Source organism: Hoplias malabaricus, chromosome 1 (genome assembly GCF_029633855.1).
Source record: "Hoplias malabaricus isolate fHopMal1 chromosome 1, fHopMal1.hap1, whole genome shotgun sequence".
Classification (NCBI taxonomy): domain Eukaryota; kingdom Metazoa; phylum Chordata; class Actinopteri; order Characiformes; family Erythrinidae; genus Hoplias; species Hoplias malabaricus.
The window spans coordinates 15,757,756-15,780,159 of record NC_089800.1 but is presented as its reverse complement, the minus strand read 5'-3'; the positions used below and the strand labels follow the sequence as shown (position 1 = coordinate 15,780,159).

General features: G+C 43.1%; 1 protein-coding gene across 1 annotated transcript in view; it reads right to left on the bottom strand.

The window, feature by feature from the left end:
- dok6 (docking protein 6) overlaps positions 1-14,820 on the bottom strand; it is a 56,808-nt gene extending 41,988 nt beyond the window's left edge. Inside the window, exon 1 of the mRNA XM_066682374.1 lies at positions 14,718-14,820. Coding sequence (XP_066538471.1) covers positions 14,718-14,783 — 66 coding nt within the window. The 5' untranslated portion in view covers positions 14,784-14,820. The remainder of the gene's footprint in view (positions 1-14,717) is intronic.
- Positions 14,821-22,404: the final 7,584 nt, after the last annotated feature.

Genomic DNA, 22,404 nt, shown 5'->3' with positions numbered 1-22,404 from the left:
TATCGCTTGTACTTTTCGGGTGTTGATGATTGTGACCCTTAATGATTTATGGACTGTTGACTAAATGAAACTTATCACAGTTTCTGTCCACAACCACACACAAGACACACATTTCACACCAGAGGGATGTGCTCTTACCACTAATTATGCATAGTCTGTGCTTTTGGTTGCTTTTTAAATTGTTTTATTTCCTTACTGCATAATTGTTTTGTAGTGATTTAATCCAATTTAGGGTCGCGGGGGGTCCAGAGCCTACCTGGAATCATCGGGCGCAAGGCGGGAATACACCCTGGAGGGGACGCCAGTCCTTCACAGGGCAACACAGACACACACACATTCACTCACTCACATCTACAGATACTTTCGAGTCGCCAATCCACCTGCAACGTGTGTTTTTGGACTGTGGGAGGAAACCGGAGCACCCGGAGGAAACCCACGCGGACACGGGGAGAACACACCAACTCCTCACAGACAGTCACCCGGAGCGGGAATCGAACCCACAACCTCCAGGCCCCTGGAGCTGTGCACCACCGTGCCGCCCCCCCTTCAGTTCTAAACAAATCTAATTCATATTTTATCATTTGTGTGCCAATGTTTCATTCTCTCGTCTCTGTGCTGTGTTGGTTTTGACGTGTTGCTCTAAGACCGTTTGTTTGACAAATTTGCACTTTAGATTTACCTATAAAACTAGTTCGTGACAATTACAAATCAGCTCTTGATGAAAAGCTTAATCTAGTTTCTCTAGTGATGAGCAAACAGGCGATAAAGATGAATTTGTTTTGCGTCGCTCTAAAAACTCCTCTGCGAAATTCTGCCCGTCTCCTTCTTAAAATGTTTTTACTGTCTGTGACTGGATCAGTGTGTAGGTCTGTGGGAGGTGGCGTTTATCTAGTTAGTGTTCGGTCATAATGCATGGAAATTTGAATAGCATTTATGGATGAATAAGTTAAAATGTAAGGCATGTAAACATGCATTATCTTGATTATTGAATCATTGATCATGAAAATCGGTCAACACTATTTCCAAATACAGCGGCCCATTCATTCATTCATTCACTCTTCTGCAACCTCCCCATCCCAACAGGGTTCACAGTGGGTCCAGAGAACACCTGAAAACAAAGGGCATCAGTCCATCACTGGGCACCACACACTCACCCAGTCACTCATACACACGCACACACACACACACACCCAGTTACTCACACACTCACACAGTCACTCACACATGTGGATAGTATCACAAACTCAGTCACTCTAACACACACACACACACACACCTGTGGACAGTTTCACGCGCTCACCCAGTCACTCACAGATTCACATCTAAGGACAGTTTCACACATTCACTCAGTCACTCACACACCCTTAAAACAACTTCATATATTTGAAAAATTCTCTACGGCATGGGTTTGACAAAAGTAAACACTGCTCCAGACGTTAAAGCTCTGAAGCTGTTTTTAGCCGAAGAGTCAACAGAGCGCGCTCTGTAAGATCAGACTTAATGATGTTGTTTGTTTAAGGCTGCTATGACTCTCCCCTGGTGAAGTGTGAGATCAGATGTTCGCGCTGACGAGACGCTCTGGGACCAGGCTGCTGTTTTATTTGCTATTTTTGGACGAGCTGCACACAATCTACTCTTAACACCTTTGGTAAATGTCAGGGAGTGTGATACAGAGCAGCGTGAGGCGAGCTGTGTTTATCCGAGCAAATTGGGTTTAAGGAAAGTCCAGCGCAGGTGAACATAACCCAGTTTAAATTTTTGATATACAGATTTAGTCATATTTAGCAGCTGCTCTTGAGCTGAGAGACCTAAAAAAAGTGCTTTGTCATTGTCCTGTCCACACAAGGGGAGAAAGCTGGAGTGAGGGACAGTGGAAGACAGCGAAGAACCTCGCTGATTGGACAGTAGGAGACAATGAGGGACACTGCTGATTGGACAGTGGAAGACTATTAGGGACCCCGCTGATCAGACAGTAAGAGACAGTGAGGGACCACGCTGATTAGACAGTGGAAGACTATTAGGGACCCCGCTGATCAGACAGTAGGAGACAGTGAGGGACCACGCTGATAGGACAGAGGAAGACTATTAGGGACCCCGCTGATCAGACAGTAGGAGACAGCGAGGGACCACACTGATGGAACAGTGGAAGACTATTAGGGACCCCGCTGATCAGACAGTGGGAGAAAGTGAGGGACCACGCTGATTGGACAGTGGAAGACTATTAGGGACCCCGCTGATTGGACAGTGGAAGACTATTAGGGACCGCGCTGATCAGACAGTGGGAGACAGTGAGGGACCACGCTGAATGGACAGTGGAAGACTATTAGGGACCCCGCTGATCAGACAGTAGGAGATAGAGAGGGACCACACTGATTGAACAGTGGAAGACTATTAGGGACGCCGCTGATCAGACAGTAGGAGACAGTGAGGGACCACGCTGATTGGACAGTGGAAGACTATTAGGGACCCTGCTGATCGGACAGTGGGAGACAGCGAGGGACCACGCTGATTGGACAGTGGAAGACTATTAGGGACCCCGCTGATCGGACAGTGGGAGACAGTGAGGGACCACGCTGATTGGACAGTGGAAGACTATTAGGGACCCCGCTGATCGGACAGTGGGAGACAGTGAGGGACCACGCTGATTGGACAGTGGAAGACTATTAGGGACCCCGCTGATCGGACAGTGGGAGACAGTGAGGGACCACGCTGATTGGACAGTGGAAGACTATTAGGGACCCCGCTGATCAGACAGTGGGAGACAGTGAGGGACCACGCTGATTGGACAGTGGAAGACTATTAGGGACCCCGCTGATCGGACAGTGGGAGACAGTGAGGGACCACGCTGATTGGACAGTGGAAGACTATTAGGGACCCCGCTGATCGGACAGTGGGAGACATTGAGGGACCACGCTGATTGGACAGTGGAAGACTATTAGGGACCCCACTGATCGGACAGTGGGAGACAGTGAGGGACCACGCTGATTGGACAGTGGGAGACAGTGAGGGACCCCGCTGATCAGACAGTGGGAGACAGTGAGGGACCACGCTGATTGGACAGTGGAAGACTATTAGGGACCCCGCTGATCGGACAGTGGGAGACAGTGAGGGACCACGCTGATTGGACAGTGGAAGACTATTAGGGACCCCGCTGATCAGACAGTAGGAGACAGTGAGGGACCACGCTGATTGGACAGTGGAAGACTATTAGGGACCCCGCTGATCGGACAGTAGGAGACAGTGAGGGACCCCACTGTTTGGGTCTATTATGTGACCAGGGTTCATCACGTAGACAGGGGTGGTTTCTGATGTGATCCATCACGTTGGGAGGGGCTTCATAAACACATTAGAATGGTTTCTAATGCAAACTGACTGGAGAGCACCAATTGGTGGGAAAACATCCTCAGAATTTTATAAAAAGTGTTTTTGATTAGATTGATAAGTACACACTTAAAAATGATGGTTATTCAAGGGTTCTTTAGGTTGCAACGGTTCTATTTATCACTTTTCAGAACATGATTTTGTTTGGCACCAAAAACAGCTCTTCTTCTGAAACAAGCTTGATATTGTAACTATAGAAGAAACCTTTTTGCTGTGGTATAAAACCCTTAATATATTTTCCATGAATGTGTAGTAGGCTTTCACAATGCAAAGAGGCCTTTAATCATGCAAAGGGATATTGAAGTGTTCATGGTTCTATACAACCCTTGAAGATCCTTCATTTTTAAGAGTATACCACACTCTCCATAGACTATTCTGATTATGTGGCTGTATGCCATCAGATCCTCACAGCTATGTTCCAAATCTAAGGTAAATCACTCTCAGAAGAGTAGAAGCTGTTCCTGCTGTGAAGAGAGTATCACACTCTTCATTAAAGCTCTTCATTTCTGCAGATGCGCTGGATGTTTTCATGTCTGCACAGTGTAGCTCCAAATGACTTCCGCTCCAGACGCGACAGTACATTTCATAACCAGAAAAAAAACTCTCTCATTCTTGTATCCAGAATTCAGCCATCGATTACTTGTTGTCGTTATAATGTAACAGCAATTCTGCTCCACTTTTAAGACCTCAAAAAATGATATTCAAAGTAGTTCTGCCAAGATTGGTCCTCCACATACAGCCCATTCTGCTGGAAAACAGCACTCCAGCGGAAATACATCATAAATAATAAGACATTGCTTTTTTGTTTTTACCCAGATAACAGAAACATTTGAGCCAAATCTGTCTCACTATTGGCTCTTGCGGCTCAGTTACGGCACTGGCAATTGTTGTCGGGGCCAGACATGAGTCAAATATCGATTTGGTCCAAATTTGTTAACCGGGCTCATGTAGGGTGCGGCAGTGGTCAAAGGCCAAATGTGGACCATAAGAGAACTGCAGAAGTTGTACATTCACTGCTCTCTAGGTAAAGTCGTCCTCTGGTCATGGATTGAATAAAAAAATAAATAATAAAATAATAAAATAATTTCCAGAATAATAGTCCCATAGTGTGTCTCAGAATTACCTCTATTCATCTACCTCTTCATCTGACTTTATTCAGTGCCAGTAGGTCCCTATATTTGATTTTCATTGTTATTTTACCATTAAAGAACCAGTACCCTACACTTTTCTTGTGTTATATTTTGTCCACTAGTATTTTTGAGGTCACACCTCATTTTCTGTGACCTTTGTCCAGTCCCTCTTTATCCCTTTGGATTGAACTGGATACTGTCCTTTTAAGTCAGAGATATGCAAATGACCGCTTTTCTGACTGGCTAAACATCATTGTGCCTCATCCAAGCTGAAGCACTCTTTATAAAATCGGCATAAATGAGAAAATGTGCTCAAAACAGGCCCTATTTTTCAAGCTTTGTTTCCATTTATGGACTTAATATTTAATTGTATTCATTTTATTATTATTATTAATATTATTCATTCATTCATTATCTGTAACCGCTTATCTATGGCGTTATTTTTGTGCCACAATTCTGCACGCGCGCGCCCAGATGCAAGAAGGTTTGTGCGCGCGCGGATATTTTAGAGTGAGCAAAAAGGTTTCTGCGCGCGCGATGTCTTTGACCTGCGCGCTCGCTCCACACTTACAGCCATTACAAAGTGCCTCAGATTCAGCCAATTAGAAACGTCAAATGACAAAGGTAATTTCTGATTGGATGGCTTCACCGCCAAGTGGGAAGGGCATACAGGCCGGAGAGCAGTAAATAACTTTCTAAAGGAAGCTTAATACTGCAGTTCAAACTGTTCATGTAGAGAGAGGAAGGCACGTTTAAATCAACCTACCTGAGCAACCCTCCTGAGTTTTACACACACACAAAACAACACTGAACAAATAGGTTTTAACTCTGGAAAGCTCTATTGAGTTTATCAGAAAAAGACAAAAAAAAAAAAATACAGAAAGATTTCACAGACCAGGTGGGTTCAGTTCACCCTCCTTTCATTCCCCTGTATGTAATTAAGGCTACATACATTGCCAATATTTACAGCAAAAAAATGAAACACTATTTTGCTATACATAAATTTTGAACTATAGTTAAATCAAATACACACTAATAAATGCAGGTGTACGTTACTACATTACAGAATTATAGCCAACAGAGTTCTAAATAGCAAACCGCAAGCTAACTTTGTTGCAGTATTAAGCTTCCTTTAGGAAGTTATTTAGATTTAAGCATTACACAATTAGCTAGCCCTGTATGTTGGTAACTACCGATCTAGATAGCATTTACAGTACTTTCTATTATTAATAAAGTAGTTTCTACAGTCGTTGCAATACCATTTACCGTCGTGTACCGAGGAAACCCACGCAGATACAGGGAGAACACACCACACTCCTCACAGACAGTCACCCGGAGGAAACCCACGCAGACACAGGGAGAACACACCACACTCCTCACAGACAGTCACCCGGAGGAAACCCACGCAGACACAGGGAGAACACACCACACTCCTCACAGACAGTCACCCGGAGGAAACCCACGAAGACACAGGGAGAACACACCACACTCCTCACAGACAGTCACCCGGAGGAAACCCACGCAGACACAGGGAGAACACAACACACTCCTCATAGACAGTCACCCAGAGGAAACTCACACAGACACAGGGAGAACACACCACACTCCTCACAGACAGTCACCCGGAGCGGGAATCGAACCCACAACCTCCAGGTTCCTGGAGCTGTGTGATTGCTGTGTAATTTTTAAGATAATCTTCACGCAAAATTAGATGTTTGTTGAACATGTGAATTTTGTGAAAGTGTTTTGTTGAAATGGTCCTTTAAATCATTGAAAGTTTGAGTGATGACATCACAACACCAGGGAGAAAGTGGGCATGGCCTTTCTATTTTGCATTGTTTTTTAAAATTAATACAGCTTTCTATTTAATATTGTTAAAAAGTGCAGTCAGACATTTTCTTTAATGATTCTTCTTCATGTTATGAAGTAGCAGTTACACTGACACCTAGCGGTGACAATGTGAAAAACACCACTTTCATAAACATCGCTTATTTTTGTTGAAGAAAATGACTGACTGCACCTTGAAGTTATAGCATTTGCATTAATCACACAAACACAATCATCCTCAGAGATTTGAAACAAGCTCAGAGACGGATTTAAGTGGAATCTGTTTCTGATGCTCAGTTTGCGTGTGGGAGTCGGAGAGAGCTGCCGAACGCTTCTGAGCTCCTGGAGATGTGTAAACGATGTCCTTTAAATGGTTGGACTGCGTTCCTTCAGCTGCTTTCTGCTTGTGCTGAGTGCTCTTAAATCCCAGCCTCACTCTCAGAGTTATGGATTTGTAGAAAAGCTGTTTGCATAACTTACTGAGGGATCAGGTGCTTAGCGAACACACTCCAATTACAGCAGACCCCCTACCCCCCCACCCCCCGCCAAACACACACACACTAATCCACACCACATTTCTCAACACACTTCATTTCAGCACAAAAACCCAGAATTAACAGCCTTCTGCACAGACGTCTACACACAGCAAATGAAACGGAGGGAGACGTGGTAGAAATACAACATTAAGATAGAGGTCCTGCTAAATTCATAATGGAATTTGTCAAATACTCTGGGTTCTAGCCATTTTCACTCAGACAAAAACACTGTTCCAATGCTGGCAGACTCTTAGAATTGAGCATAGATGCCTTTAGGCTCATGTGCAGTTGCTCACATTTCCATTGGCTATAATAAAATTGGACTTTCTGCTGCACATAAGAGGGGTATCGGAGCATATTCATCCATATCTGCCCCATCCCAGGCCACTTGAGGGACTGCAATGTTCTGTATCAAAAACTTGCGACACCCTGGAGATCGGCTGAAAACCCCACTGCAGAATCTGTCATAACTCCATTTACTAGTACCCCCCCCCCCCCCACCCCACCCAATGCCCCCTGCAGACATTAATCACCAAACAACCCCTGCTCTCTATTCCCTCTCTTTCTGCCTCCTCTCTCTCTCTATCTTCTTATCTTGCTTCTTTTTCTCATCATGGTCCCATTTTTTTCTTTTTTTTCCCTCTCCATCTCTGTCATGTCTCCATCTCTTTTTCATCCTCCTCTCAGTTGTGTCTCTGTTTCTTCCTCGCCTTCACTTTTCTTTCTTCATCTCTCTGTCAATCTTCTGTCTTTTCTCATCATTTCTATTATTGTCATCTCTCTCTCACTCTCTCTCTCTCTCAGCTCTTGCACGGCCCATTGAGCTCAGTGTTATGTTTTATTTCCATCAGGGCCTTTTTTTTATTCCCCTCTCTCTCTCCCTCTCTCGGTCCAAAGAGAATCAGTTTTAAACTCTTTTAAAACATTAAAGAATATTCTTTCTTTTTATTGTCAATTTGCTTGAGAGGTGTGTGCTAACATGGGACGATCTGGAGCAGCTGCACAAGAGCAGAAGGTCAATGTGCCCAATGTCAAGGATGGACTGGAAGGGTATAAATGACCTGTGTTTTATTGTTAAAGTATCATTAAGTAAATGCAAACAGTGATGTGTTTTTTTATTTGTATTTGTCAGTTGTAGAGACCACTCCCTCTTTGTGACACCAAATAAATGCAGCTCTCATTCTCCCTCTCTCACATTCTTATAATCCTCTCTATTGCCCACCCTCTCTCTCTCTCTCTCTCTCTCTCTTTCTCTCCCTGTGTGTATTTTCCCTTCTGTTATTTTTTAACCTTTCTTTATATAGTCAAAAAAACACAAAAGACTTGTAACATTCTATTAATGTGCTTAAAGAAGTCCGTTGTGAACTGCTACACCCAGTTTTCCCTGCTGCTAGCCCTTTAATGATGACGTGGGTCTGGGCTGATGATGTGGTAAAGTCTGGGCAGTGATATATGACTGATTTCTGAAAGAGAAGGTAAGGCTCAGTTTTCTGAAACAGAACCTTCACTGATTGGATTAGAGAAATGTCAATCACATTTAACAAGAAGAGGAGGGAGTGGGGAGGAGGGGTAAATACAAGAGACAGAGACAGAGAGAGAGAGAGAGAGAGAGCGTGCGAGTCAGAGAGCTGCGTGCCAAAAACAAATAAACAAACAAATCACTGTCTGTATTTATTTAACAATAGTTCACATTATAATTAACAATGTTGTTTTTCACTTTTCCCACATCATCAGAAAACGACTGCTTCTCTTTCTGTCATTTCAAGATTAACACAGTAAAATTACAATCAGAAAGAAATGTGATTAAAACTCGAGACACTGGAGCAGCTGCACATGAGACCAAGTCACCACATGTAACATCGAGCTTTCTCCTGGGGAGTATATATCCTTCAGTGACTGGACTGTGGAGCAGTGGAACTGTGTTCTCTGGAGTAAAGGAGTGATGTTTGTGATCCAGAACTAATCCTCCAACATCAGCACCTGTTTATAAACCTGTTCCTGTGTATATTTTTCCCTGAAAATCACATTTAAATTCATTAAACTCTCGAAAGGCACCTTAACAATCCACTGTAAGATCATTACAGCTCTCAGAAACAGCTCAAAAGAGTTCAGGATTTCCACAGAGGCTTTTTTCCCCCAGATAAAAGACCGTAAATCTCCTCTCTGCATTAATCTGAGGCTGAAAGTACCGCGTCTGCTTTTACAGCGAGTGATAAAACACCATGAATGTGGGTCAGACTCAGGTCACAACAACCACAACATTGCTACAAATAACAACATTACATTCCAGAGTTAACGAAGAGTTAAAGAAGAGAGTGGCAGGGCTTATGAATTATGAATGAATAAATAATACCACATCATTAATGTCAGAGCCAAATTGATGTTCTTTGAGATCTTATTATTGTTATTCGTTTTATTATTCTACGCTCAAAATGTAAAATTGTACACTTCCTACAGTTTTTGAGCTAGAAACACGAAGCTTCACAGGGTCGTAGGACCTATACCAACTCGGGTTGCATGACCGACTTACGGATTTCGGAATATGAGTTTCCAAAGTGGGAATTTTTCCCATAGGAATGCATTGTGCCAAATTTCAAACTTTGTCAATTTTCATGCTACAGCCACAAGATTTCAGATGGTGATTCCTGGACACACTCTGACCCCTAATTTCAAACCTATTCAGACCAATCTGAGATACGCTTTACGTATAATTATCGTACGAATTCCCCCCATAAGAATGCATTAAGGAATGATCAGATCTGTGGCAGTGAACACACACACACACACACACACCATTGCAACAGCGGGCAGCCATCCCCGGCACCCAGGGGGCAGGTGTGGGTCCAGTGCCTTGCTCAACGGCCCCTCAGCGGTGGATTGAGGGAGCATTATACTATTAAGCAGTATATAACCTAATGTTGCAACAATGTTAGCAATATGTGACAAGCCAAATTCAAAGTTCGTTCATGATCTTTACCCCTGCAGTTAAACATTATTAAAGCTTTACATGAGCCCACGATCACCAGGAGTCTGACAGAGAGGTGCAAAGTTTATTTCATCCATTACTTTTGCATGTATGACACTCTTATTTCCTTATAGCCACATGGGGTGGAGAGAAGAAAGGGAAAGAGAGAGAGAGAGAGAGAGAGAGAGAGAGAGAGAGTGAGAGAGTGAGGGAGAGAGAGAGAGAGAGAGAGAGTGAGAGCGAGAGAGCGAGAGAGAGAGAGAGAGAGAGAGAGAGAGAGAGAGAGGGATCAGAGGAGTTAAAAGCTAAATCCTGTTGCTGAAGCTGAAGGTGATTTTATTGATCTTTAAATCCCAGACATCATTTGAACAAAAAGAGAAAAAAGCAAGAAAAGGAGAAAAAAGCATCAGATTCAAACATTTAGGAAAAAAAGGAAAAAGCAGCTGAGACTCTCTCTGTGTTTAAGCTCTGAAAATATAAATTCATAAATAAACGGAAGATGAATCATCAGTAACACGCTCCTCTCTTGGGAAAGGATGGAGATTTGGGCTTTAATTTAAATATTAATAACATGATTTAATAAATGCAGCATATATATATATATATATATATATATATATTTATAAACACAATACTTATTATTATGTAAAAAAGCTTTTATTAATAGTTTATAAGATGAAATAAAAAAAATTACAACATTATTACCCCTAATAAAATGATGTTTTTAATTGTTCTTATGAAATAATAGACTTATATATTATTATTCCTTTAAATTCAGCAAATAATGCCAGATAAAATGTCTTACTCTAAATAATAAGTTTGTGAATCTGTAAAGATTATAATCATTAAATTTCAACTACAACTTTGCAAACACTTCGTTTTGCAGTGACAAATAGTCAGGGTCCCATAAAGTCCAGCAGAGCCAATCAGACACAAGTTCCTGATTCAGGAACCACCTACTGACTCCTCCCATAGCATCCAGTGGAGACAATCAGACATGACTCCTCCCATCACCTCCAACAGTTTCTAAACTACAACCGATACAGATTGATCCACACAAACCTTTCTGTGTTAATGGAGTACAGAGCGAGTGCAGTTGAGGGAACCAGCAGCGCCCCCTACAGTTTAGTTCCACTGTGGGTTCTGTCTCCCGCTAAAAACACGGGAGGAGACAGTGGGTTTAGTGAGGGTTGATGATTGGTCAGTGAGTCTGTGCTAATCATCTGCATTGAGGCATCAAAACAACATCTCTGTCCTCCACCGCTCTGGGAGGACAAGCCATTGTTTTGGATCTGTATATATCTGTAGAACTGATTATTTTCTCATTACACTGACCCCAGGTGGCCTGGGTGTTTTAGAGATTCTGTACCAAACCTATTGTGAACACAAGCACATCTATATTAGGTGTGGGAATCACAGGGCATCACACAATAGAATATTATGACAATACGTTGCCCATGGTAACAATGATATCACGATTCTGTGATTCTGTCATATTGATATATTGCAAGACCACGATTCATCACACCATCTGTGTAAACAAAGAGGATAAAATACTCTGAAATTAGTAAATACCAGGAATTGTGTATTTATTACTGTCAATTTCATAAAATTTGACACGAATAAGAAACAATGTAAGGCGGCACGGTGGCGCAGCAGGTAGTGTCGCAGTCACACAGCTCCAGGGGCCTGGAGGTTGTGGGTTCGATTCCCGCTCCGGGTGACTGTCTGTGAGGAGTTGGTGTGTTCTCCCCGTGTCCACGTGGGTTTCCTCCGGGTGCTCCAGTTTCCTCCCACAATCCAAAAACACACGGTGCAGGTGGATTGGCGACTCAAAAGTGTCCGTAGGTGTGAGTGTGTGAGTGAATGTGTGTGTGTCTGTGTTGCCCTCCAGGGTGTATTCCCGCCTTGCGCCCAATGATTCCAGGTAGGCTCTGGACCCCCCGCGACCCTAAATTGGATAAGCGGTTACAGATAATGGATGGATGGATGGATGAAATAATGTACAACTAAGTGCATAGATTAGCGTGCTCGTGTCTCTTTAACACACACACACAGCGGTAAAGTTAAATGTTTTCTCAACAATCAGTTCAGGATGATGACAAACAAGGGGGCTGCGCATGTTCGTCGTGTTGCCTGTGTACTTTATTCTAGCAAGACACTTCTTGCGAATCCCATAGTCTTTGTCTGTTTCATTTGGCTCTTCTGAGTAGTAAAAGCAGAAGTGGGCCCTAAACTGTCGACTTCAAGGATTACGAGGCCTGATTTGTTTCCCCCATTGTCTACCATTACTCTATTGTGAGTTTCTTTTACTTCCTGCAGGTTTACCTCATTTGATTCATCATTTGATTAGTGCCACCAGGTGGAGTAATGAAGCAGTAAAACTGGAGGGCGAGACTTAGGGAGTTTCGAGCACCTACATTTCAATAACAATACTGATATTTGACGACACATAACAATAACGTATCGCAAAGGAAAACAATACATCGCTGTATCAATATTTTGTCCCACACCTTGTCCATATGGGAGACCCACTCTGTGAAGCATAAACAGATTAATTCAGGGATGACAGAGCAAGTTACGTGTGTAGTTTTCAGTGATAAAAATGAACGATTGCTGTAACAGCTTCATCCTATCTGATCCGAGAGCTGTCGCATGGTATCGCACTTTCAATCTGAAAGCGAGGGAAGTAAATAAATGTCAGAGGTGGACAGACAGTGGGTCGAAAGGTCAGACGTCTGCGTGAAGGTCAGATAATGTCAGGAGCTCTGAGACGTAAACTCAGTGACGTACTTTTAAACCAAAAAAATAATTAAATAAAAGGAAAACATCATTGTTTCCTCAGATTTTCTCCGGTTAATAACTTTAAAACCGACAAGAGTGAGTCTGTGAAACACCCACACTCTAAAACCTGCACTTTCTCCTCAAAATATCACCATTTAAAGAAAAAAATACACAATAAATAACAGCAATTTACTGACAACCTTCTTCATCCCCCTCGCCATCTGATCTGACCTTTAATAATCACACTCTGCCTCAGAGATCAGACAGACAGGGACCGAACACATTCAACATGACAAAATACAGCAAAACACTCAGTGTCTGTACCTTTCTCTGGATGCTGGAACATTGCTCTGAGGATCTGATGGCATTCAGCCTTCAAATAAACATCAGTGAGGCCAGCTGGTGGATGATCCGTTCTCCAGAGGACACACTTCCACAATGACAGCGTGGCAAAATGGCTTTATAACTTATCAGACTCTTGCCTTTGGGACCCTTTGGCTGACCTCAGACTCATATGCAGCTACTCCACCACAGTCCAACCTATAAGTCAATGCTTTTCTTAGAATATCATCAAGCTTCGTCCAATATCTTGGGGCTCATTTATGATCTAACGTCAGCACCCGACCTCACAAAGGTTTTTATTTTAAAGGCTGAATGTCATCAAATGCTCACAGCAATGTTTCAGAGTAGAGACTGTCCCGTGTGAGAATGAGGGACACGCTCCTGATTAATGTCCCTCAGTTCAGAAGAAACGCTGGACGAGCAGCTGCTCTTCATTTGACGCTGAGTGGACGATAAAAGGCTCTGACCTAAAGTAGACTTCCTCTACTTTACTTTGTGTGTGGAAACAACGTAAAAACATTTCTTTGATAAAAACGTGCAATTTAATGCTTTCACCCTTTAAAGGTACAGTATGAGTCAACATTATATCACTATTATATCATACTACAATAATTATTCAAATTCATCAGCAGAAGCTGAGTAATTCATAGTTGATACGGAATAGTTTACAGTAGATACCGAATGATTCACATTGGATACTGAATAATTTAAGTTAGGTACTGAATAATTAAGAGCAGATTCAGAATAATTAATAAAGGATAATGAATAATTTTGAGTAGATACCAAATGATTCATAATGAATACTTAATCTTTATTATAGATACTGAATAATGCTAATAGCAGATACTGAGTAATTTGCAGTGGGTAGTGAATAATTCATAAGTGAGGAATACTTCACACTGGAAACTGATTGTTTGTGTTAAGACTAAAAGGGTTAACACAATCAATAAGTAAATAAAGGTATAAACAAGTTAAGAAATTAACAGAATTCTAGCATGCATTTAGTATTTAGTGATAAATGAGTATGTGTTCAGTATTTAAATAGTTATAAAAGTGTTTAATCAGTGCCCTGCTCTGGTCTGAAAGCCAGAGAACTCAGAACCAAGATTCACCAGGATTTAGAATAAAGTTAGAGTCCAGGTGAACTCTGATATTTTTATTTAATCCTGAGAATGACTGTGTTTTATAGGATTTCACTGATATTTTAAGCTGGGAGAAGAGTGAGGCAAGGGTTTCTTGCTTAATTTAAGTTAAACGAGAATAAAATCACAAAAAGATAAATAAAATAATCTCGCTGTTTTGTTGTTGGCATAAAAACAAAAAAAGCCAGCCTGGTTATCTGTGTGTTCCTGTTCTTTTCTTTTCTTTTTCTGCTGCTTTCTGTAAGTGTTTATGTAAAAATAACAAACAAAAACGAGGCAAAGGCATGAGGGGACAGTTTTCTGTTTGTTCCCTTGTTTTACGGAGCATCTTAAGAGTCTGGAAAAGGCTGCCACCCCAGAAAGCGCAGCAAAAACACGAATCAAATTAAATAAAATGTTGAAACATGAGTTAAATAACCCTTCTGTTTACTGCTGGGAGCATATTCTTTGGCACCGAGGAGCCCAGCAGGGTGCCCAGTGTTTTAGGACGCATTAAAGCGCTTTTTCATTATTTTAATCCAGATGCTACTGCGGCAGCTGTTGCCAGCACTTGGTCCAGCTCAGCAGAGAGGAATAAAAGCCTCCTGATGAAGGAGAACATGAAACTCACCCCCAGTTTCTTGCTCCTGATTCGGACATAGCCCTGTTTCACTATGTCGTTGAAGTTCGAGGCCATGTTTCCTCCCTGTTTCTCCGGCTTTATCTCTGTATTTCTGCCCCTGAAGTCCCTGCGACTCAGTTCCAGCCTCCTCCAGAGAAACCTGCCTCCCACAGAGCGCTCAGAGCCGGCGCCGGTGGTTCAGTCCACAGCAACCGACCGAAAACGGGTGTTGTTTCAGGCCGCACCCGTTTTCCGCCAAACCGCGCCTACCCCTTTTATAATTGGCTTACATTTCTTTGCCCACGAGCCAATCACTGAAGAGCAGGAGGGGCCTCACTCTTTGTAGCCAATCCTTGTGTTATATGCGGTGGCGTCATCCAATTAGTACCAATATAGGCGTGGCTTGTTCCCGAAAACAGGTGGGATTTCACCGATCATCACTCAGCGCTGCTTCCTGGATCAAACCATTCTCTCCTCATTAGAGAGGGGGTTTTTATAAGCAAATACAGCCTTTTAAAAATGAGTATTTAAAACTATTCTGATAGAAGCAGAGATGTTTTACGGAGTAGAGAGAAAGTAATAAAATAATTTCAAGTTTATAACAAACTAAATTACACATTATAACAAATATATGGCGTTGCAAAGTGAACTGTATGATAGTTTTAAAGTCATTTATACGCTCAATGTGCATTTGATCAGTTAAAGACCGTAGTCCATCTGTTGTCCTGCATACTTTGTTAGCCCCTGCTCTCCTTGTTCTTCAACGCTCAGGACCCCCACAGAGCAGGCATGACTTGGGTGGTGGATCATTCTCGGTGCTGCAGTGACAGTGACGTGGTGGTACGAGTGGATCAGACACAGCTGATGGAGTTTTTAAACCCTTTATTGTCACTGCTGCACTGACGTCACCTCTACACTATGTTCATAAGTTCAAAAAACTTTTACAGTGTGTGCAATCTTTATATAAATACATGAATTGCAAATGGGACAGTGTAAGATCCCCATGCCAGGTGCTAAGCTTGGGCTAGAAGGCAGTGGAGCTGTTCTCTGGAGTGATGGAGCTCCATTCAGTACTTCTGAGATGAGTTGGAGTCCCAGACTTCAGAACCTGGTCTCAATAATGTCATCGAATCCTCACAGAAATGTTCCAACACCTAGTGTAAGGCTTCCTAGATTAGTCTAGACCGTTACTGCTTTAAAGAGAGAAACACACTCCTGAGTAGAGCCCCATTATTTCAGAAGAAATTCTGGGAGAGCAGCTGTCCACAAATATTGTGGTCTTTTGTCGTAAATGTTTGGGGCCCCCGGTGTAGACAGTTCACGGCAACCGGGTTTTAAGGAGGATTTTAGGATGAATAAAAGCTCTTTACATAACTAAAGTTACATAATCCATGTGATAAAAAAATATCATAGAATAAATCCCAGCGCTCAGGAACAAAGGAACTCAGGAACACTTCAGTTCCTTCCTTCAGCTTTAATTCCCTTGCCTCACTTCAAAAAGTAAAAAGTCCACCAGGATTCTGCTCAGTTTTCTCACTCTAATCTTTTCAGACCGTTTTGATGCAGTGGTGAATGAACAGTCAGAATTAAAGGGCTCATGCGCAGGAATTTAACTCCCTATTTTAACAGTAAACCGTTCCTTTGTGCTTTCAAAAACAGTCCATAGAAGGAAAACAAGCAGCAGAATTAGTGACTGCCTTTGTGACTCCAGGCTGTCTACAGTGGTTTAGCTCCACTCATCTCAGAATGAAGTTATAAGGAGTGTGTTGTTTTTAATTAGTTACCTTTATTACTGATGTGTACAAATAAACACGTTATCAAATCTGCAAACAATCTTTCGTTTTAAGTTATTTTTTCTATGCCTCACAATTAAGTTCTACATTTTACAGCCACTTTCCATCTTTAATGACAAAATAAAAGTCCCAGTGTTTCCTCGCTCCAGTGAGCTCTTATTTTTATTTAACAGATGGATAAATAATGGAGATGTTGGAATGGGCAAATGCACACAATTACACAACCTTCAGAGTGAAGAGAAAAATGTTCTAAATAAGATTCAGCCTGGATTAAATGTCAGAGAGAGAGAGAGAGAGAGAGAGAGAGAGAGAGCTTAAGGGGCAGGATGGTAGGTGAAAAAAGGAGGAAGAGAAAGGACAATATAGGGAAGAAAGGAGAGAGGAGAAAAGAGGGAGAAAAAGGAGGAAAAGAAGAAGGAAGAGGAAGAGAATGAGAGCAGTGACAGGAGAAACAGGGAAGAAAGGAGAGAGGGATGGGGTTATTTCTCATCCGAGCAGACCTCAGTTACACTGAGTTGTTGTTTATGGATCACCGATGGAGTGGAAACACTGCAGTGAAGAGGTGAGGCGATGTCACGGTTTGTTTTGTAACAAAACGAAGGAAAAAGTTAACTTCATTCATTCATTCATTCATTGTCTGTAATCCTTATCCAGTTCAGGGTCACAGTGGGTCCGGAGCCTACCCAGAATCACTGGGCGCAAGGCGGGAATACACCCTGGAGGGGGTGCCAGTCCTTCACAGGGTGACACACACTCACACATTCACTCACACCTACGGACACTTTTGAGTCGCCAATCCACCTACCAACGTGTGTTTTTAGAGCATGGGAGGAAACCGGAGCACACGGAGGAAACCCACGCAGACACAGGGAGAACACACCACACTCCTCACAGACAGTCACCCGGAGGAAACCCACGCAGACACAGGGAGAACACACCACACTCCCCACAGACCGTCACCCGGAGGAAACCCACGCAGACACAGGGAGAACACACCACACTCCTCAGAGACAGTCACCCGGAAGAAACCCACGCAGACACAGGGAGAACACACCACACTCCACACAGACAGTCACCCGGAGCGGGACTCAAAACCACAACCTCCGGGTCCCTGGAGCTGTGTGACAGAGACACTACCTGCTGCTGCACTGTGCTGCCCCAAAAGTTAAGTTGTAACAGCTTTAATGAACAGTATTAAACTTCAGTCATTAAAGGGCCTGTATAATGTTTCTCATTTCTCGCTTTTTTATTAGAAGCCACTGTCTTTTGTGATGTCACAAAACCCATCTTTCATTACATCCATTTTTGCTGTAGTTAGACCCCACCTGGTTCAGACCCCACCAGGAGCGTTTCGGCCTGGACGGCTTTTTGACTGAGGCATAGCCAATCAGGCAGAGCTCATTTACATATCAACAACAAATACAACCTGCACCAAACTGCTTAATACTAAGGGATAGAGGGATCCGAGTGGCGGGGGAAACGGTCTGTGGTGTGTGCAATTTTGGCGGCGCTATGTGATATGAGTCTTTCAGCGCTGTTACAGAATGTGGCCACAAGAGGGAGCTGTTTACAAAGTGTTTGTGTGCACTGCATTAGCAGCAGCTTTCCTCCTACATGGAATACAAATAGCCACTAGTGTAGCTAGATGAGATTTTAAACTTTTATATTTTATTTACAAAATAAAATTAAACTTCATTTTTTACATAAAATTTCAGCGGAGGGTCAGGAAAGCAGCACACATACACACACGCACACACACACACATACACAAAGAGAGAGGGTGAGAGAGAGAGAGAAATGCTGACAGAAAGTCAGTGATGGTGTGAAGGGGAGGCTACTGACCCTTGTAAATTGAGGCTAACAGGGTTGTGACTTCACAAAACATTTTATCAAACACAGGACACACACACACACACACACACACACACACACACAATGACCAACGACCAGGCCTTATTGTCTTAAAGCGCAAATCCACTCGATTTCCAAATTTCACCCATAATTCTCTGTGCGCTGTAAAACAGTGATGGAGAGTGTTTAATGTGCTGTGGCTGATTGCAGAGACTGGAACCAGACGTCTCTATGTATCCAAAACACACCCAGCATTTTACCTCCACTCCACATGTCTAAAGCTCTATAATGGAGTGATGATGATGATGGACATCCCAACTCAATATGTCCCTCTCCACCAGGACTGTCTTTAAACATCACCACCTCGAAACTACGGACTGCTTACATTCACCTCCACTGTCCACTGCCCCCCACCGTCTGCTGTCCTCACTTTCAGTGAGTGGCTTTTAGAGGAGGACGTCTAGTTCCATTCACCTCCACTGTCCACTGTCCCCCACCGTCTGCTGTCCTCACTTTCTGTGAGGGGCTTTTAGAGGAGGACGTCTGGTTCCATTCAGCACCACTGTCCACTGTCCACCACCGTCTGCTGTCCTCACTTTCTGTGAGGGGCTTTTAGAGGAGGACGTCTGGTTCCATTCACCTCCACTGTCCACTGTCCCCCACCGTTTGCTGTCCTCACTTCCTGTGAGGGGCTTTTAGAGGAGGACGTCTGGTTCCATTCACCTCCACTGTCTACTGTCCTCACTTTCTGTGAGGGGCTTTTAGAGGAGGACGTCTGGTTCCATTCAGCACCACTGTCCACTGTCTCCCACCGTCTACTGTCCTCACTTTCTGTGAGGGGCTTTTAGAGGAGGACGTCTGGTTCCATTCACCTCCACTGTCCACTGTCCCCCACCGTCTGCTGTCCTCACTTTCTGTGAGGGGCTTTTAGAGGAGGACGTCTGGTTCCATTCAGCACCACTGTCCACTGTCCCCCACCGTCTACTGTCCTCACTTTCTGTGAGGGGCTTTTAGAGGAGGACGTCTGGTTCCATTCAGCACCACTGTCCACTGTCCCCCACCGTCTGCTGTCCTCACTTTCTGTGAGGGGCTTTTAGAGGAGGACGTCTGGTTCCATTCACCTCCACTGTCCACTGTCCCCCACCGTTTGCTGTCCTCACTTCCTGTGAGGGGCTTTTAGAGGAGGACGTCTGGTTCCATTCACCTCCACTGTCTACTGTCCTCACTTTCTGTGAGGGGCTTTTAGAGGAGGACGTCTGGTTCCATTCAGCACCACTGTCCACTGTCCCCCACAGTCTACTGTCCTCACTTTCTGTGAGGGGCTTTTAGAGGAGGACGTCTGGTTCCATTCACCTCCACTGTCCACTGTCCTCACTTTCTGTGAGGGGCTTTTAGAGGAGGACGTCTGGTTCCATTCAGCACCACTGTCCACTGTCCCCCACAGTCTACTGTCCTCACTTTCTGTGAGGGGCTTTTAGAGGAGGACGTCTGGTTCCATTCACCTCCACTGTCCACTGTCCCCCACCATCTACTGTCCTCACTTTCTGTGAGGGGCTTTTAGAGGAGGATGTCTGGTTCCATTCACTTCCACTCTCCACTGTCCCCCACCGTCTACTGTCCTCACTTTCTGTGAGGGGCTTTTAGAGGAGGACGTCTGGTTCCATACACCACCAAAGCAGTGAAAATAATATATATATATGATGTTCTAATTCACAGTTTTCCACTCACATTGTATGCAGCTGGTCAGCAGAGATGGCTCCAGTGTCTGTTTTCTTTCTTCAGTTTAGTGTGAGAGCTAATGGCTAATTTCTCTCTCACTACTTCCAGTGGTTGTTTAAAGCGGCATAGATTTGTTGGAATTCTCAATCCTGGTCCTGAATAAATACACACTTGAAGCATATTTTTTTATTGTCCCTCACCCAGTTCATTAACCAATCAGCTCCTGATGTGCAGGGCCAGGTGTGCTACATTTACTCAGGTAGATGCACTTCAGGAAAATACTGCTGAATTTGTACTGTCTAATGGCACTGTCTCATTGTTTATCTTTTTAAACTCTTCTGTTTCTCCACCTGATTTCCATCTGTTTCCCATCACATTGCTCAGAAGTGTCTCGGCTCTCTCTGGGCTGAGCCCCGTTTGACCCAGAGCTGTGGACACAGATCATTTGCCCTAAAGCTGAAAAGCAGATTCAGGGAAGGGTTGACCCATGTTCCACAAAGAGCTTCAGAACTACATTCATACACATTCACTCTGCCATAGCTCATAGACACCAGAGGGTTAAAATATCATCGCTGTCCAAAGAAAAACATGTATGTGCCTGTTTGTGGATGTTTAGTTTACTACATCATTTGAACACAGCAGCTGTTCTTCACACTGTGTGAATATTTCAGGATGAATGGACCAATAGAAATGCTCCAAAAATACTTGGAATTAAATGTGTGGGGTTCTTTTTATTTTTTTATTATTATTGACTTTCATTTAAATTTAAGAATTTTTTTTTGATGGTGGCGATATATTCTCCCCTTTTTATGCCCTTTCTGTCAGATTTATTAAATGCTTTTAAAATATCTTTGGGCCTTTGTTCATTTTTTAAAGGTCTCTCCTCATTCAAAGCGATGAACTTGGTGTTGTATGCGTGTAAATATCCGCCCCGAGACGTTCCTGAGACGGACAGGCTTTTGGTATAACGACTTTGGCAGAAGGCCCCAGTTTCCCCAAAGCTGGACTCTGTCATGGCTCAGTTGGTGTCTGCTTGTTTTGAGAAGACTTCTACATGTGGTGCGCACCTGAAACTGAAACTTTAAAATGTTTCTAATGCCCAGTTCCTGACACTGCATTTTAGCTCAGTTCAACTCTCTCTATACGCACTGTTTTGTCCTCAAACACCAGGTTCAGTGAGCCACCTGCTCCTAATGAGGAGCGGTATCTTAGAAAGACATTCATGAATGTATCTAGAACCTCCAGAAAACTCTATAGTGAACAAGTTGGTGCCATTGCAGATAAAAACGCGATTGGTTTATTCCTTGGAGTCTTCCTGATGTAGCCGGTCACTAATCTAATATCTGAGGCCTTCAGTGCGTCTCCTGAAGTTCTGACCAATGGGAGAGGAGCCTGATCACAGTCTGCCTAGATACAACAAAGAAAACTGCCCTGATTGGATACATTTACATTTGGCTTTTCATGTTTTTAACTGTTTGATTTCCAACAAAATTTCAACAATGAAATGAGAATAACTACATTTGGAAAAAACAGGGGGTGGAATGAAGAACTTGCTTTCTTTCCCACTCAATATCCATGGCCGAGTTGCCCTGCCAAATGCAGTGTGTGTGTGTGTGTTCACTTCTATGGATTCACTGATTGCAATGGTTATAAAAGCACACTTCATCTGCAGAACTTTTTCATTCACTGAAGCTTGATTCTGAAAGAAAATGACTGCTGTCTCAAACGTATAAACTCAATAACTTCTACACACATTCAGTCTCTTGTTCATGTTAATTTTGAACCCTGTTATTTGTGGAAAGTGCCATTTCAAACGCCAGGAAAAAGATCCAGGTGGAAATGAAAGGATTTATTTAAATAAGTGCATTAAAAGATCATAAAGAGCTGGAGTAACTCCTGGGTTGTGACTCATTTGGGAAAATGAGAAACCGTTTTATGAAGCTCAAATGTGGCCTTTCTGTCCAGATGAAATATATTCAGAGTGTGTGTGTGTATATGTGTGTGTGTGTGTGTGTGTGTGTGTGTGTGTGCGTGTGTGTGTGTGTGTGTGTGCAATATTTTTAGCACTGCTAAGGGGAAAAAAGCCTTTGCCACCTCAAACACACGGTAAACTCAGACGCCAAGGTAAAGGCCGGCGTGAAAAGGCAGACACTACCTTAAAGTTTTTTATGATACGTCAGCTCCATGTCGACAGCTCTGGGGGGAAAAAAATCACAAACCAATGTCCAACAGTGAGGTCAGCACAGCAAATAAATACAAGGGCGTAAACAGAAAATAAAATAAAATAAACATAAAATCAAAACGGAGCAGGGTTTGGAAGTTTGGGTCTAACT